This window comes from Diabrotica virgifera, chromosome 3 (assembly GCF_917563875.1).
Source record: "Diabrotica virgifera virgifera chromosome 3, PGI_DIABVI_V3a".
Lineage (NCBI taxonomy): Eukaryota > Metazoa > Arthropoda > Insecta > Coleoptera > Chrysomelidae > Diabrotica > Diabrotica virgifera.
The window spans coordinates 3,060,963-3,078,105 of record NC_065445.1 but is presented as its reverse complement, the minus strand read 5'-3'; the positions used below and the strand labels follow the sequence as shown (position 1 = coordinate 3,078,105).

General features: G+C 32.8%; 2 protein-coding genes across 2 annotated transcripts in view; one reads left to right on the top strand and one right to left on the bottom strand.

The window, feature by feature from the left end:
- Window positions 1–17,143, top strand: part of LOC126881763 (protein prickle-like) — a 425,582-nt gene that overhangs the window by 229,033 nt on the left and 179,406 nt on the right. The window lies entirely within an intron of this gene.
- LOC126881764 (neprilysin-2-like) overlaps window positions 5,891–17,143 on the bottom strand; it is a 34,392-nt gene continuing 23,139 nt past the window's right edge. Inside the window, exons 4-10 of the mRNA XM_050646241.1 lie at window positions 14,963–15,118; window positions 14,113–14,330; window positions 12,205–12,363; window positions 9,771–10,017; window positions 9,304–9,475; window positions 8,996–9,237; window positions 5,891–6,290 (exon numbers count right to left, since the gene is read on the bottom strand). Of these exons, the coding sequence (XP_050502198.1) occupies window positions 5,946–6,290; window positions 8,996–9,237; window positions 9,304–9,475; window positions 9,771–10,017; window positions 12,205–12,363; window positions 14,113–14,330; window positions 14,963–15,118 (1,539 nt within the window). The 3' untranslated portion in view covers window positions 5,891–5,945. The remainder of the gene's footprint in view (window positions 6,291–8,995; window positions 9,238–9,303; window positions 9,476–9,770; window positions 10,018–12,204; window positions 12,364–14,112; window positions 14,331–14,962; window positions 15,119–17,143) is intronic.

The following is a 17,143-nucleotide window of genomic DNA, read 5'->3' as shown; positions in this document are numbered from 1 at the left end:
CAGAGAGGCAAAGACCCATCCTGAGTTATGCTGCCAGAGAAGAAGAAAAATAATCATACTAGGGGTAATAAGAACCCAACAACTAAGATAGCTAGGACACATACAGAGAGTGCTAGAGGGTAGACTACCGAAAATGCTATTTACAAGTACAATAGGAGGAATTCAGAGAAGAAGTCAACCCAGAATAAGGTGGAAAACGGATCTAGAATCTATAATCTCGAATCTAGATCCATTTTCCACCTTGTTCTGGGTCGACCTCTTCTCTATCTAGAAGATGATCTAAAAAGACTCAACGTCACAATTTGGAGAATGAAAGCAATGACTAAGAAGGTATAGGTAATGGATTTTGGAAAGAGGTATGACCTTGAAAATGTCAAAGAATATAACTAAATATCTCTTTTCTTCATCAGACTATTTAAAGTCTTTTACAATAAATATTGAATGGGTTGCATCTGAGAGTTAATTTTGAATGATGTAAAAGACGGACGTACAAGACACGTACACCCAATCATTTACTGTAACTTCCGACGACCGGTTTCGCTCTCTACAGCATGCAGAGCATCTTCAGGTCAACGGTTACAAGTCACTAAATGATTCGGCTATAAGGGGCTACTCCCTGAGTATTCAATAACATGATATCTTGCTCAAATTATGCTAATGGGATATGGTGGAATAGACGGAGAATGTTGTAAAGGTTAACAAGTATATGGAAATTCTTGAGGGTGGTGAAGGACAGCCAACAAATCTGTGCTTGCTATTTTGTAGTAGACCAAAAGTTAATGTCATATACGATTTTAATGTGTAATAGTTTTAAAATTTGTATTTATATTTATTAAAAGATTTCTATTTATTTATGTGTTGGTGTAAGGCTGGCAACGTTTGGATCAAAAATGGTTAAAATCTAATACTGATGTTAGCTATGGACGTGCAATTGTAACCCAATTGTTAAGGTCAATGCTCCTTGTTGTTCTAATGTGAGGAGCAGAGGTCGCACAAAGGAAGAAATAGTCGGAAAGCTCAAAATTGTAACTAATGATTGTATTGTTGTTCTGAAGCTATTTTCTTGTGGCATTTTTACAATTTTAACTATTTAGAATGGGAAATAAGCCACAATATTATTAAAAAATGATTTTTATTAACGTTTCGACGCCCAAATCGGGTGCCGTTGTCAAAATACAAAATACTATTAATATAAACAAAAATGTTGTTGCTTAGTAAAAAAATTCTTCTAATAATTTATTTAAATTGACTCATTTATATCGGCAATTCAGATACATATGATACATTTTAAAGTAGAAGACTTTAAAATGATATTGCCAATATTTATGAGTTGCGTTCCTGGGACGACTTTACTGAAAGATAGTTCATTCGATTACATGAAATCAACCCCAACTCAAGAATATCCGTCACAAAAAAATCATAGCATGTGATCTGTCTTTAAAAAGACAACCACATGCAACGGTGACATTAAAATTCTCGCGTTAGAGATCTCATAGTAAATCACGAGGGAAAACCAGGAAAAACCTCGTGATACTATCCCGACATCGTAAGTATTTGGTCTTACATTTAATTTACTCTCAAAATTAATACCAAATTCTGACTTTACTATAATTTTGTTTAAATTATAAATAATATCAATAATACATGGGTATATAAGTAATACTAAAATATAAAATATGTACTAACTCGACTATTGACTTACTAATTGTGGTATTTTCTTTCTATTGACTTCCTCTTTCAGTATGGGTATCCACATCCTACTACATTCCACCGAGGAATTTGCGACACAATTGGTTTCGTTTAGCATAATTAGAGCCGCTTCTTTGATTTTTCTCTTTTTACTATCTGTTTCTTTCAGGACTATACTTGAATCTCTCCACTGAACTCTATGTTCATTATCCCATGCGTGTTGACATATTTGAGATCTATCAAATTCTCTATTTTTAATATAAGATTGATGTTCACTTATTCTAACGTTTAATGGTCTTGATGTTTCACCTATATAAAACTGTTCGCATTCACAAGGTATTTTATAAATACAATTCTTTGTCCTTTCTTGTTCATTGTTAGGTTTAGTTTTAGATAGAATAGATCTCAATGTGTTGGTTGTTTTGAATGTTGTTGAAATGTTGAATTTATTTCCTATTGTTTTAAGTTCCTCGGATAGTCCTTTTATGTATGGTATTGATATTTTCCTCGTATTATTTCTTGTGAATGTTGTAGGATCCCGTTCTATGTTGTTCTGTTCCATTCGATCCAATCTTGACAATTCCTTATTTATAAACGATAAAGGATAATCATTTTTTAATAAAACAGATGTTAAGAATTGTTTTTCTTCTAAAAAGGAATTTTCGTTAGAACAAGTAATTTTGGCTCTATCATATAAGGATTTTATGATTCCCTTTTTAACGTTGATGTTGTGATTTGATTTGTAATTGAGATATCTGTTGGTATGTGTTGGTTTTCTATACACTTGAGTCTCATATCCAGTATCCTTCTTTAAGACTAAAACATCGAGGAAAGGCAGAGTGTTATTATATTCCTTTTTCATTGTAAATTTTATTGTCTCTTCTTGATCGTTTATAATATTCAGGAATGTATCCAACAATTCTGATCTATGAGGCCATATTGAAAACACATCATCTACATATCTCCACCATACAGTGGGTTTTAAATTTTGTTTAGAAATGATATTAGTTTCGAAATCCTCCATAAATATATTAGCCAATAATGGAGATAAAGATTATCATAAAATCCTTATATGATAGAGCCAAAATTACTTGTTCTAACGAGATCTATTCTATCTAAAACTAAACCTAACAATGAACAAGAAAGGACAAAGAATTGTATTTATAAAATACCTTGTGAATGCGAACAGTTTTATATAGGTGAAACATCAAGACCATTAAACGTTAGAATAAGTGAACATCAATCTTATATTAAAAATAGAGAATTTGATAGATCTCAAATATGTCAACACGCATGGGATAATGAACATAGAGTTCAGTGGAGAGATTCAAGTATAGTCCTGAAAGAAACAGATAGTAAAAAGAGAAAAATCAAAGAAGCGGCTCTAATTATGCTAAACGAAACCAATTGTGTCGCAAATTCCTCGGTGGAATGTAGTAGGATGTGGATACCCATACTGAAAGAGGAAGTCAATAGAAAGAAAATACCACAATTAGTAAGTCAATAGTCGAGTTAGTACATATTTTATATTTTAGTATTACTTATATACCCATGTATTATTGATATTATTTATAATTTAAACAAAATTATTAGTCCTGTCGCCAGGGGGGGTACAACGGCCTCGTTAATTCAGATGGACTTACCCAAATTTTTTTTATGTATTTTGACCCGTAGAACACGAATTTTTTGGGTAACAGTTGATCCGGATGTCGATAAGATTGTTATAGACCAAGAACTTGAGGAATCAAATAACAGCGATTTTTGGCAAAACAAAACAATATTTTGTATTTTTTGGGTCATTTTAAGCAAAAAATATTTCTACAAGTTTTTTAGTAGGATGCACAGTTTTCGAGATAAACGCGGTTGAACTTTCAAAAAATCGAAAAACTGCAATTTTTAAACCCGAATAACTTTTGATTAAAAAATAAAATAGCAATTCTGCTTAGCGCCTTTGAAAGTTCAAGTCAAATTATGTCGGTTTTGATTATTTGCATTGCTAAAAATTTATTGTGTTATTGCTAAACAAAGCTACAAACAACTAGTGCGTGAGTGATGTTTCTATGATTTCTCATTTAAAATCAAACGAGTAGGTAGAATAGGTACTAGTGCAATCAAGACTATTTCTACGTTACATGCGTTAAAACGCATGTAAAAGCACGGGAAACCCTACGTGTTTATAGCTTTGTTAAACAATAAAAAAATAAATTTTTACCAATGCAAATAATCAAAACCGATATAATTTGACTTAAACTTTCAAATGCGGTAAGCAGACTTGCTATTTTATTTTTTAATCAAAAGTTATTCGGGTTCAAAAATTGCAATTTTTCGATTTTTTTTAAGTTCAACCGCGTTTATCTCGAAAACTGTGCATCCTACGAAAAAACTTGTAGAAATATTTTTTACTTAAAATGGCCCAAAAAATACAAAATATTGTTTTGTTTTGCCAAAAATCGCTGTTATTTGATTCCTCAAGTTCTTGGTCTATAACAATCTTATCGACATCCGGATCAACTGTTACCCAAAAAATTCGTGTTCTACGGGTCAAAATACATAAAAAAAACTTGAGTAAGTCCATCTGAATTAACGAGGCCGTTGTACCCCCCCTGGCGACAGGACTATATAGTAAAGTCAGAATTTGGTATTAATTTTGAGAGTAAATTAAATGTAAGACCAAATACTTACGATGTCGGGATAGTATCACGAGGTTTTTCCTGGTTTTCCCTCGTGATTTACTATGAGATCTCTAACGCGAGAATTTTAATGTCACCGTTGCATGTGGTTGTCTTTTTAAAGACAGATCACATGCTATGATTTTTTTGTGACGGATATTCTTGAGTTGGGGTTGATTTCATGTAATCGAATGAACTATCTTTCAGTAAAGTCGTCCCAGGAACGCAACTCATAAATATTGGCAATATCATTTTAAAGTCTTCTACTTTAAAATGTATCATATGTATCTGAATTGCCGATATAAATGAGTCAAATTAAATAAATTATTAGAAGAATTTTTTTACTAAGCAACAACATTTTTGTTTATATTAATAGTATTTTGTATTTTGACAACGGCACCCGATTTGGGCGTCGAAACGTTAATAAAAATCATTTTTTAATAATATTGTGGCTTATTTCCCATTCTAAATAGTTAAAAATGATTGTATTAGCAGTCATATGATAAAAATAATAATAAAGATGTGAATTGGTAAACAACAATGTAGGTACATGAAACTGAATATAAAATAGAACGGAGAAAATAGAAAACAGATTGTTGTTTGTTTGGGTTAAATAGAGATGATGTAAAAATTAATATTCAGTTGAAAGTTAATTGACGGTAAAATGAGACTATGCTTTATTGATTTAAGTAGAGAAGAAATTTTAATAAACTGTTGAATCAGATAAAAGAAAAGAAAATAATAAATTGGGGTACCTACATTGTGTTAAATTCGTCAATAAATAAGTAAAATCCACATTAAAACATTAAAACAAACAGCACAGGAACACAAAGACGAGACAACAAATAGTTTGGGAAGTGGAGTTAGGTCAGGAGCACTATATTTGTTTAACTATGTTGATTTTAGTTTTAGTTCTTGATTTTTTCCTTTTGTTTTTTTTTTGTTGAAGATTGTGGCAACTACAATAAATGATCGAAAATATCGAAAGTAGAATCAAAAATATTTAGTTATATTATTGAGGTATCGGATTTTGACAAAAGCTATGAATTTTGCTGATTTAGTACAAAAGTTTATGTGAAATTTTGAAGGTCACAGCTCTTCCCAAAATCCATTCCTAATGTAAGTATGAATAGTAAATCAAGTCATGGACGTACTGGGCTCGACCCGTTAATTATGATTATTATTACAAAATGTATACAAGTTTATATGAATAACTGTAGTGATCTTGAAAGTATAGTTCGTCCGCTATAACTTTTCCCATGCGTCACGATTCATTTTCAAACAAATTAAGTCAAAACATAAAGTGAAACGTACGCTGATGTGTGTAGTATATAGTATACAGTATACAAAATGTATATACACATCGACGTTCGTTTCAATTTATGTTTTGACTTAATTTGATTGAAAATGAATCGTACCGCATGGGAAAAGTTATAGCGGACGAACAATATATTGCAAAATAAATGCAAACTGTACCTTTGTCAATGATAATTAGTACCTAAAACACGTTTTTCGAAAGGAAATAAGACTGATACGAAAATACCATATATTACAAAACATAACAAACTTTATTATTCCTTTCCATTTTTAAGCTCCAAATATTTTACATTTTTCTTTTGGATTCATATAAGAACCCACGGGACAACCGAAGTCGCTGGCAAAATATGGCGAGTGTCGTATCCCTCCCACCACTCGAAACTCTGGAATACCATGATGCGCACTCTTTCCCACGAAAGTGTCCTTTTCTGATAACAATGGTTGGAAGCACATGTACGTGCTGCTCATTATCCAGAATAGTTGGTTGGGGGTGTAATTGATACCTGGAAGGGTGGATTCTCGTCCATTGTACTGCACCCAGTTTTGGTAGGCTGAGTACGCGATGTTGACGGCGTTGAAGTCTGCTAAGTTTTCTTCTCCGCTTGTATGGTTGGTCTAAAAAATGTTTAAAATTGAAAATATATGGACGCAACTAAGCAAAGACCAAAGTAATTGATGGATTCGACCGTTACTTGACGGAAGTTCATTTTATATAACAATAAAACACTGAAAACGTTTGTTTTTTTTATACTTCTACAAAATTTATTACAACTATGTGACTACAGCTGTTTTGGCAGAATGCCTTTCTTAAGTGATTTAGATTACTATGGGTTTGTCTTTTAAAAGTATTTAACTGAAGAGGTTTTAACTGAAGGCTGTTTGTCTCGAGTTGGTCATTCAGAATTATATCTGTATTTTTCAATTTATTAATTTCCATAGATTCTAATAAAGATAACTTAAGGCCTTTATTTTGAATGTGCTGAATTTGAAACTGTTCATTAAAAGAATGATTATGATCTAGAAGGTGAAGTGCGTATGTAAAAGTGTCTGTTTTTCTATTGTTGAAAGCCCGTTTGTGTTCTGCTATCCGTTTATCAAAGGTTCTGCCAGTTTGACCGATGTAAGTTTTCGGACAGTCACCACAAGTTAGTTTGTAAACACCACTCTGTAGTTGTTTTCTCTTTTGGCTCTTATATATATATTTGCTTAAGTTGTTAGTTCTGAAAGCTGGTGTTATTCCTTTCGTTTTTATGTATCTGGAAATTAGTCTATCCACTACCACAGAAAGAACCCAGTACCTTCTGCTCTATCACATATAATGGCAAGATAACAACAAAAATAGCCAGATACATAAAAAAGAAAGGAATAACACCAGCTTTCAGAACTAACAACAACTTAAGCAAATATATTAAGAACAATAAGAGCCGAAAGAGAAAACAACTACAAAGTGGTGTTTACAAACTAACTTGTGGTGACTGTCAGAAAACTTACATCGGTCAAACTGGCAGAACCTTTGACAAACGGATAGCAGAACACAAACGGGCTTTCAACAATAGAAACACAGACACTTCTACATACGCACTTCACCTTCTAGATCATAATCATTCTTTTAATGAACAGTTTCAAATTCTGCATATTCAAAATAAAGGCCTTAAGCTATATTTATTAGAATCTATGGAAATTAATAAATTGAAAAATACAGATATAATTCTGAATGACCAACTCGAGACAAACAGCTCCCCACTCCTCAACCTCTTCAGTTAAAGACTTTTAAAAGACAAACCCATAGTAATCTAAATCACTTAAGAAAGGCACTCTGCCGAAACAGCTGTAGTCACATAGTTGTAATAAATTTTGTGGAAGTATAGAAAACAAACGTTTTCAGTGTTTTATTGTTATAAAGACCAAAGTAATTATGAAAATAGGGCAGACCACATATGAAGACATGCAACTGAAGACTACCACAAACAACGAGACTAAACGAGAGTATTGCTTCAAAAAGGTGACAGAGTTTCAGTATCTAGGAGTAGCTCTAAAAAGTAAAGGGAAAGAAAGCCAAGAATTTGAGAGGAAGGAAGACTGTCGGAGCCCTACACAAACTACTAAGAGCAAAAAACATCTCCAGAGAGGCAAAATTGAGACTATACCGTGATCCAGCCAAGACTATACAGGGATTATAACAGTGATCCAGCCTTTACAACAGCAAAACATGATAGCCCAGTAAATGAACGGGAAATTCGACGATACCGTGTAATTTTCAGGGGCAACTCCGAATTGCATGAAAATTTGGATCTAGCTTCTACTTACCCTCCACTTCAAAGTTGAAATTGTGCCGTTGGTTGCTTTTACTTGGGGGGTGACAGTCACCCCTTCTCGGGGGTGAAAAAGCATACGTTAAAGATAAGATCGGAAATGGATAAATTTACTGATTTTAAGCAACTTTTGTTTCATAGAGTTTTTTACTTAAGAGGAAACAGTAGCGATCAACAGGTAGCGAAAACGCGTTCCAAGATTGCGGCTGTAATTTTGAATATTTTTTCGAGATATTTGGCACACGTATTCGTAATATATTAAAGAATGACGGTACAGAGCCCAATTTGAAAAATATATTAATAAGTGGAAATTACTCTGTAATTAAATACAATATTAAAAAAACGAGCCTGTACCGCCATTAAGAAGAACAAAAAAATACACTTTCTTCAAATAAACTTTTTTATCCGATGCCTAGATTTTGTGTCATTTTGGAACTACTAAAATTTTTTATTTCATTAGTAGTTCCAAAATGACACAAAATCTAGGCATCGGAGAAAAAAGTTTATTTGAAGAAAGTGTATTTTTTTGTTCTTCTTAATGGCGGTACAGGCTCTTTTTTTTAATATTGGATTTAGTTACAAAGTAATTTCCACATATTAATATATTTTTCAAATTGGGCTCTGTACCGCCATTCTTTATTATATTACGAATACGTGTGCCAAATATCTCGAAAAAATATTCAAAATTACAGCCGTAATCTTGGAACGCGTTTTGACTACCTGTTGATCGCTACTGTATCACCTTAAGTCAATACTTTTCGAGTTATTCGCAATTTAAAATGTTGATTTTTCGACAAAAAACTACGTTCTCAGACGGTTTTTCGCAAATAACTCAAAAAGTTAATATTTTATCGAAAAACGATAAATACTCTGCTACACGTCATCATGCAAGAAAGAATAGATGGAAGAAAATGTTTGGGAAGAAAGAAGATATCTTGCTTAAGGAATATCAGAGATGTCTAATCTCTGTAACCTCTGTAACCTCAGTGTTGAACATAGTATACTCACCTTATTTTTACCATGTGCTATTTCGAAAATATTATATTCGTCATCTACACATTGTGTTATTTCAGTTCGTTTATCGATAGTAGCATTGGTCCATAAATCTTCTTCGTTTCCTTCTAAATTATAGTAAAGACTGAAACCATGGGTGATCTCATGTCCTATGATTGTGCCTAAAGCACCAAAATTCATGTAAGTTGGACGATTGCCGTCGAAAATATATTCTTGAAGGATCGATGCAGGTAGAACTAAAAATAAACGAAATATACAGGGTGATTTATTAGGAATATATATTCTTGGAGCTGTAGACTTACTTAAAATGTTCAATATACGTAAATAATATGCATTGACTGACATTTCTGGTACTCGGAAATGGCTAAGGACATCGTTGGTGTTGATAAAACGAAAGACCCTATCCAAAGTCACCTTCAGGGCCACTCTGGCTAGATCAATGGCAGTTGCATTATCATCTGGAAGATGTTTAACCTAAAACACAAAGAAAAATGTACAGGGTATAATATTCCAATTCATATCACAGAGAGATGAGATCAGAAACATCGAGATAAGATGTAGAATAAAGATAAAATAATCCTAGAATGGAAACCAAAGAGGAGGACAAGAAGCATGGAAATCTTCAAAAGAGATGGATAGATCACATGGAGCAGTGGCAGACCAAGAGTGAATTAGATTGGCTCAAGATAAAGAAAGATGGAAAAAATTAAGATGAATTTTTTGACATAGTTTTCGAAAAATAAAGCTTTGGACCCTTTGACCTTCTTACCTTATCAAATCCTATCAATTCTTCTATTTTAGTAACGTTAAACGCTTCATCAAGCCAGCCAATAGCTGCTGTAATATTCTGTAGACGCTTTATACCATTTTCTCTGCTTTCATCGTCCATCCATTCAGATAGTTCTATATATTCCTCCATGGCGGATTTTACATAGTCGACCATGGTTTGTATTTGTTTCTTCTTTTGTGGTGTTGTGTATCTTCGGACGTATTCTGCATCTGCTGTATTTCTAAACCTGCATAAAGATTTAACATAGAAGTTACATAGAAGTCAAAACGTCCATTTGTATACTGGTAAAAAAATGTATTAAAAGGCCATCCAAATGAAGTAAAACAGAACGTTTTCGATCTAATATCAGATCATCCTCAGTGCGTTCTGTGTAGTAAATGAAACTAGCACACTAGTTGGATTTGTGACATCAAAAATATATGATTTTTGACCATGCTCTTCTTAATACCATTCTGCAACCATTTTTTTGTGACATGGTTTACACTTAATATTTGATACCTCTTTTTATTAAAAAGGAAAGTACCTTAGAAGTTTGGAAAGCATTTCATATTTAAAAAATACCACAACAATATAGTGATCTCATTGTTCAAAAAGAGGAACAATATTTTTACAAAATTTTAAAAATCTTTGAAAGAGGATATGGTTTGAACTGTTTTAAAATTTTTGATTTCTTTTTTTAATGAAAGTCTATAACTTCAAGAATGCTCTCTGAAAATTTGAGATTGATCGAAGCAAAATTACCAGAAATACAGTATGTTGAATATCCCTACCTTCGACTTACTTTACATCAGTTTCACACTAGCGCGTTTGAACGTAGTGAGAAACGCTCAACAGCTATTCTCCTTCTCTTTTGTAAATTGCTCCGCGATTCAAAAATATATTCCGGTGTGCATCCCTTTACGATTTAATAGACAAAAAAGAAATTGAAAACAAAAGTGGTCAAAACTTTAAACGCGTTTTTCTCAAAACTCTTTTTTTCAAAGGTGGTGTAACTCAAAAATACTTAACCAATCCACCTGAAATTTTGCATAAATTTTCTTTAGACATTTCGTGAGGTGATTATGTCGAGATATTTTTTGTTTCATGCTTTTTTTTATGGTCATTTTCACCCTTCTTTACGAAAAATTTCGTCATTTTGACTTCTGAGTGATACCAAAACCTCAAAAATCGTTAAAACTAAAAGAACTCGACAGCGTTACCTCAAAAAACTAAGATAATAAAATATTTTTGAATTTTTTGTTTTACATTATCCAACGACGAGTTACTGATGTCCACCGCAAAATCTTTTTTTTTGAGGTTTTTGTAAAAATTTGTCACCGTTGGCTTAGTTTTCAATGTTTTGCCTTTAAATGTTTTCTGAAAATTCTTTGAATTATACTAAAAATGTTTATTTAATTTAGAAATAAAATAATTCTACAATAGTTTTAAAAAACATGCTTTCATTAACAAAAATGTGCTTGAAATCATACCATACACCCCCCTTAAATAAAAAGATATTTAAAGGTATTTTTTAACAGGTATTATCACCACTGTTGTATTTCCTAAAGAACTTTTTGTTTTTCTTAAAAACCCGATTTTAAATACTGTCTACTACGTCCAGAATTATTCCACCTGAAATTCAATCCTGCTCTCAGCTTTGGTGGTCCATTATTAGAATGTAGATTTTATGTACTTAATGATCATTTAGCATTCAAATCTATATGGCATCAATTTTAAGAATTCCGTTAATAATCTATACCTACAACCTAGAATCTGATACCAACTGTAAAAATTTGATTTTTATTTCTATTTGATAAGTAATCTGTGATTTTTCACATTTTGTACGCGTTATAACGTCGTGTGTCACTATAAATAGTCAGATTTAGTGTAATATATTATTAATAAATTAAACTGATATCGACAACTATAAGAGTAAGATTCCAGAACTAGACAAATTGATAGGAAACAAATTTATTTTATTTTTATGTTCTTATTAGCATAAATGCTTATGTAAATTATTGTTATTAAAGGAGAGATAATCTAGTAAATGGTATACCAATGACACAGTCATAGTCAAAAAGACGTGAAAAAGTTGCTTATAAATACGTTTTTCTTCCCTCTTTAATTCTCCGGGTCTGATTTGTCTCCTTTTTTGAAGAGAGGTATTAGGATGCTTGCGATCTCCATTCTTGTGGTATTCTGTTTTGTTCTATTATTTTTTGTATTAGTTTTAATAGTTGTTTAGTTAGATCTTGTCCTCCGTACTTTAGGAGTTCGTTCGATATTCTGTCCTCTCCTGGAGATTTTCTATTTTTTAATTTTCTTAATGCTTTTACACAAACAATAATTTTAAATATGTAATAAGGAAAATCTACTGGTTATGGGATCTATCAATCTATCACATAAATTTAAGTGTAAAAATAAAAATACTTACAATCTCTTACTGATCTTGTAACATAATTCATCTCTGGTTTCTGCTGCTTTTTCCTCCTTCAACAATTTTGTAATTTGCTCATACTTGTCACGTATTTTTTTCGATAAATAATTAACGTTAGTGGATAGCATTATCCATGCTATGTAGTTTGCTTGAACCCTTAAATAAATTAGTAAATTCATTGTTGTAAAAATTATTCAATATAAATAAGATACTGTCACTCCTATAACGAGCGAATGTCTGTCCTAAAATGGTCCATTCAAGGATGTTATCATTTGTCCGAGTGTTGGTCATATTGAAGAAGAAGAGGAGATTACAGAAGAGTGAAACCTATCCTACATCTCCTTCATTTTAAAAAAGGTGATAAAAAGAATCTTTTACACAGTTATAATAATCATTAGGGTACCAAAGGTATTATAAGGATAATACGTTGACCGAAAGCGTTATTATCGTGGTTATACTCGTGGTGCCTTCAACGTTTAATGTCCGACTAAATTATTCTTTATATGCAAAAAATTTGAATGAATTTTGAATTAATTAGTTTTCAAATAAGTACATTTACCAGCAATGGTCGTAACGCAATTGTGGTAACCATAGTTTTACTTACCTTGGACAGCAATTAAATTGTAACGCAGAAAGTCACGGCGAACTTAGATCTGGGATAGAGCAGGCTAGAGCCGCTTTTAGAAGAATGTCCAAGGTGTTATGTAACAGAGACCTAAAATTGGCATTTAGGATCCGCTTACTTCGCTGCTACGTGTTCTCGGTCTTACTTTATGGTGTCGAGTCCTGGACTGTGAATAAAATCGACTTAAATCGCCTTGAGGCTTTCGAAATGTGAAGAATTTAAAAAGTTTCCTGGGTGGAGAAGATTCAAATCTCCACAAAACTAGAACGTCTCAGCAAGACTACTGAGATAATAAAAAGCATCAAGCAAAGAGAGCTGGAGTATTTCGGACATGTAATATAACAAGGAAAAATAGCAGGCAAACGCAGTCCAGGACGAAAAAGAACCTCATGGTTGAAGAACTGGTATGGCCGAGACTGGTATGGTGTTGATACAAGCATGCTATTTAGGATGGCAGTGAATAAAATTAGGATAGCTATGATGGTAACCAACGTTTTGAAAGGACATGGTACATGAAGAAGAAGATAGTTTTACTTAGGTTATTATTTGTCAACTTGACAGTATTTAACTGGTTATTTAAATTTAATGCCCTCCTAGGGCATTATAATATACTTAACTGACTTCGAAATCATGTCATTATTTGTCAAATAATATACCAATCGGACATTATAGTTATTAAGGTACCAAGGGTATTATAAGAATAATAACGCTTGAGATCAATGGTGTATATACCCAGGGGCCTTTGGCCCGAGGGATATACGTTGACCGAAAGCGTTATTATCTATAATACCCGTGGTGCCTTCAACGTTTAATGTCCGCCTAAATATTCTTTATACGCAAAAAATTTGAATGAATTTTGAATTAATTAGTTTTCAAATAAGTACATTTACCAGCAATAGTCGTAACGTAATTATTGTGGTAACCATAGTTTTACGTAGGTTGTTATTTGCCAACTTGACAGTATGTAACTAGTTATTTAAATTTAATGCCATAGGGCATTATTTTTCAAAATAACGCCCTAATATTGGACTGACCCTCCAGGAAGAAGACGGAAAGGAAGACCTGCTTCAAGCTGGAAAACCTCCAAGAGAAGGTGACTAGGAGAATAGAGTGCTGTGGAGGATGAAAACGGCGAAGTCACAATGGGAAAAAGCCAAAGAAGAAGATAAAGAAGTATATAACAGTTTTCGGTTGTTGGTCATTTTGTGTACGTCTTATTGTATAAATTGCTTTATGTTGTAGTTATAAAATATGTTGTTTTTTCCTAACTGTATACATACCTTTTAGGTGTACGAAGAAACAGGTAGTAAAGACTAGTCAGGTATCCATCTAGATCAAATACTACTTGGTCAGTAGGTTTTAAGTTAATATCAGTGTATTTTCGTAGAAAAGCCAACCAATCCATTTTGATTAAATTATGCTTGAGATCACGCAATGTTACATTTCTTCTCTCATCGCTGTTGTAAGGCAACGATTTGTTGTTATGCTCTGTAGCAATCTGCAAAACGACAGTTTACTGGTTAGAAACAGCACCGAAAAAAAAAAATGTAAATGAAAGCTACCAAATATTATCTGGTATATTTTCTACTCTAAGGCACATCAAAGAAACATGAAACATAAATTACTGCTAAACAAATATACGTCCGGCTATTTATGAAACTCTCCGAAAATAAAAATGTGTCATGAGCATGAATCACACTCGTTTTGATGGGTAGGCGGACTTTGACATTTGTTTAGCAGTGTTTTAATTTCATGAAACATGTTTCACGTTTCATGTTTCATGTTTTTCGTTTCATGTTTCTTTGGTGTGCGGCTTGCCTAAAATCACAATCAAGATGCAGTAGAAATAAACAAACCAGGACACGTTGAATGTTACAAGGAGCACTCCCGAATCATAATTTACAATGTATAATCTTTGTAAATCATAATTTGGAATTAAAAATGCACATACATTGTAAATTATGATTTGGGAGTGCTCCTAGTAACATTTAACGTGTCTTGCTTTGTTAATTTCTACTGCATTTTGATTGTAAATTTAGTATAGTAGCTTTTCGTATTTACACCAAAATTATCATTATCTTGGCCCCTCCATGGGGCCAAGAGTGAAGAAAAGTTAAAGATAGAGCTTACCTCTTTCAGTCTTTCCACAAAATTTACCGCAACCCTTAAATCTGCTTTGATATCTACACTGGTAGCTCCCAAATCTTTAAGAATGTCGTGTATATGGTCAATGACACTATCGTTTAAGTTAAATGAACTGATTTCCGTTGCATCTGGTGGTTTTAACTGAAAATAAAAAAAATATAATATAATATGTGCTACACTAGCACAATAGGTTATGCTTCTTCGCATATCCTTGGATGTATATTTTAGCAACTAATAGACTTTTCTGATGCCTTAGCAAAGATTTCATTTCTTCTAAACTTTAGTTCCAACATTTCCTTGGTCCGTATATTCTTCCTTTTCTTATTCTTCTTGCTTCTAGTACATTTTTCAGTAACTATTTTGATTCACCTTCTTCTTGTAGTGCTGTCTCCTTAAGTGGAGGTTAGCGACTACACTGGAAAATCAGTCTCTATCCAATGCAGCTTTAAACAACAAGGATGCTGAATCAAGGCCGGTACAGTCTCTGATATTTTTAAGCCATGAAATCTGGCCCCTACCGGGACCCTGTTTTCCTTGAATCTTCCCCTGGATGATCAGTTGCGCGAGGCGGTACTTTTCGTTTCACATTATGTGTCCCAGGTAACTAACTTTTCTAGCTTTGATAATCTTTAGCAGCTCCCTATCTGTAGGAAAATCTTCCCCTTAGAACAGTTTCCATGGAGGTGAGGGTTGTTCAAGAATTTTTTTAAGATCCTTCTCTAAAGCCATTTTTAGTTGTTTGTTTCCAATCCATCAAAGTTTAAGTTGTTTGTTTCTGTTTGGTTCAGGTATTCTTGTAATATCTACGAAAATTGGCCACTTTTGACCTACTGAAATCCAAAAAATCTTCTTTTTCTTCTTTTACTTCTATAGACCAGTCGGGATAGCATTTGACCTTGCATTAGGAGCTGCCCCAAATTTTATTTTTCTAATCTTTAGGGAGGGTCAATAATCTTAGTGTAAATTTAAAATCTCGACTAAATTCCGCCGTTGCGTTAGCCGCCATCTTGATTTTAAACGAGAACCGTTTTTGCTCAATATCTCCGCCATTTTCAGTTTTTTGACAAAAAGTGTAGAAACTAAAATTGTTGAAAATGCGATTTTCTATAGTTTCATTTATTATAATTTTTTTTCGTGCGGTCGATATTTTCCGAGTTATGAGGGGAAAATAGTGACAGATGTAGCATAATTATTGAATTATTGAATTATCTCGTTTATTATTAGTTTTAAAACAAATATATACCTATACAAAAATGAAGAGAATTAAATTTTGTACAATTTTGATGCCGTACATTTTTTTGATAAAATCAATATTTAAGGTAGTACGTATGTGGTAAAGGTGCGAGCGTAAGACCTGATTGATTTTCTAGCAATTGTTTGTGTTCAATATCCCCGCCACTTTCAACTTTTCGACAAAAAGTGTAAGAACTGAAATTGTTGCAATTACGATTTACTACAATTTTTCGAGAGAACCAGTGGCGGGTCTACAAGGGGGGGAAATGGGAAAATTCCCCCCAACAGGGTCCAAAATTTAAAAAAAAATTGTTGAAACATCACGATATATTAGCTGATATAAAACTTAAAATATCGACAGACAAATTCAACCAATCAAACCCGCTAGTTAATAAAATTAAGTGAACTTAATGCATATGCCTTTGTTTTATGTCTTTTATTTACTTAGTTTGGTTGATGTTTCATTGGAAGTTTCAAAAATTGTATAAAATATAATTCTCTTTATTTTTGTTTATGTACAATTATGTCGTAAAGTTAATAATAAATGAGACAATTCAATAATTATGCTTCCCCTCCGCTTCCATCATTTTCCCCCTTAACTCGGAGAATATTGATCGTATAAAAAAATTGTGCCAAAGAGATTGTAGGAAATTGCATTTCCAACAATTTTCTTTCCCGCCATTTAGGTTGAAAAGTTGAAAATGGCGGAGATATTAAGCAACAACAGTTCTCATTTAAAATCAATATGGCGGCTAATGCAACCGCGGAATTCAGTCGAGATTTTAAATTTACACTACTATTGATCTCTGCTAAAGGATAGCATTATAAAATTTGGGGCAGCTCGGAAACAAAGTTCAATTCAATAATTATGCTTCCCCCACCACTTTTTACTATTTTCCCATGTAACTCAATGAAAATATCAACCGCATGAAA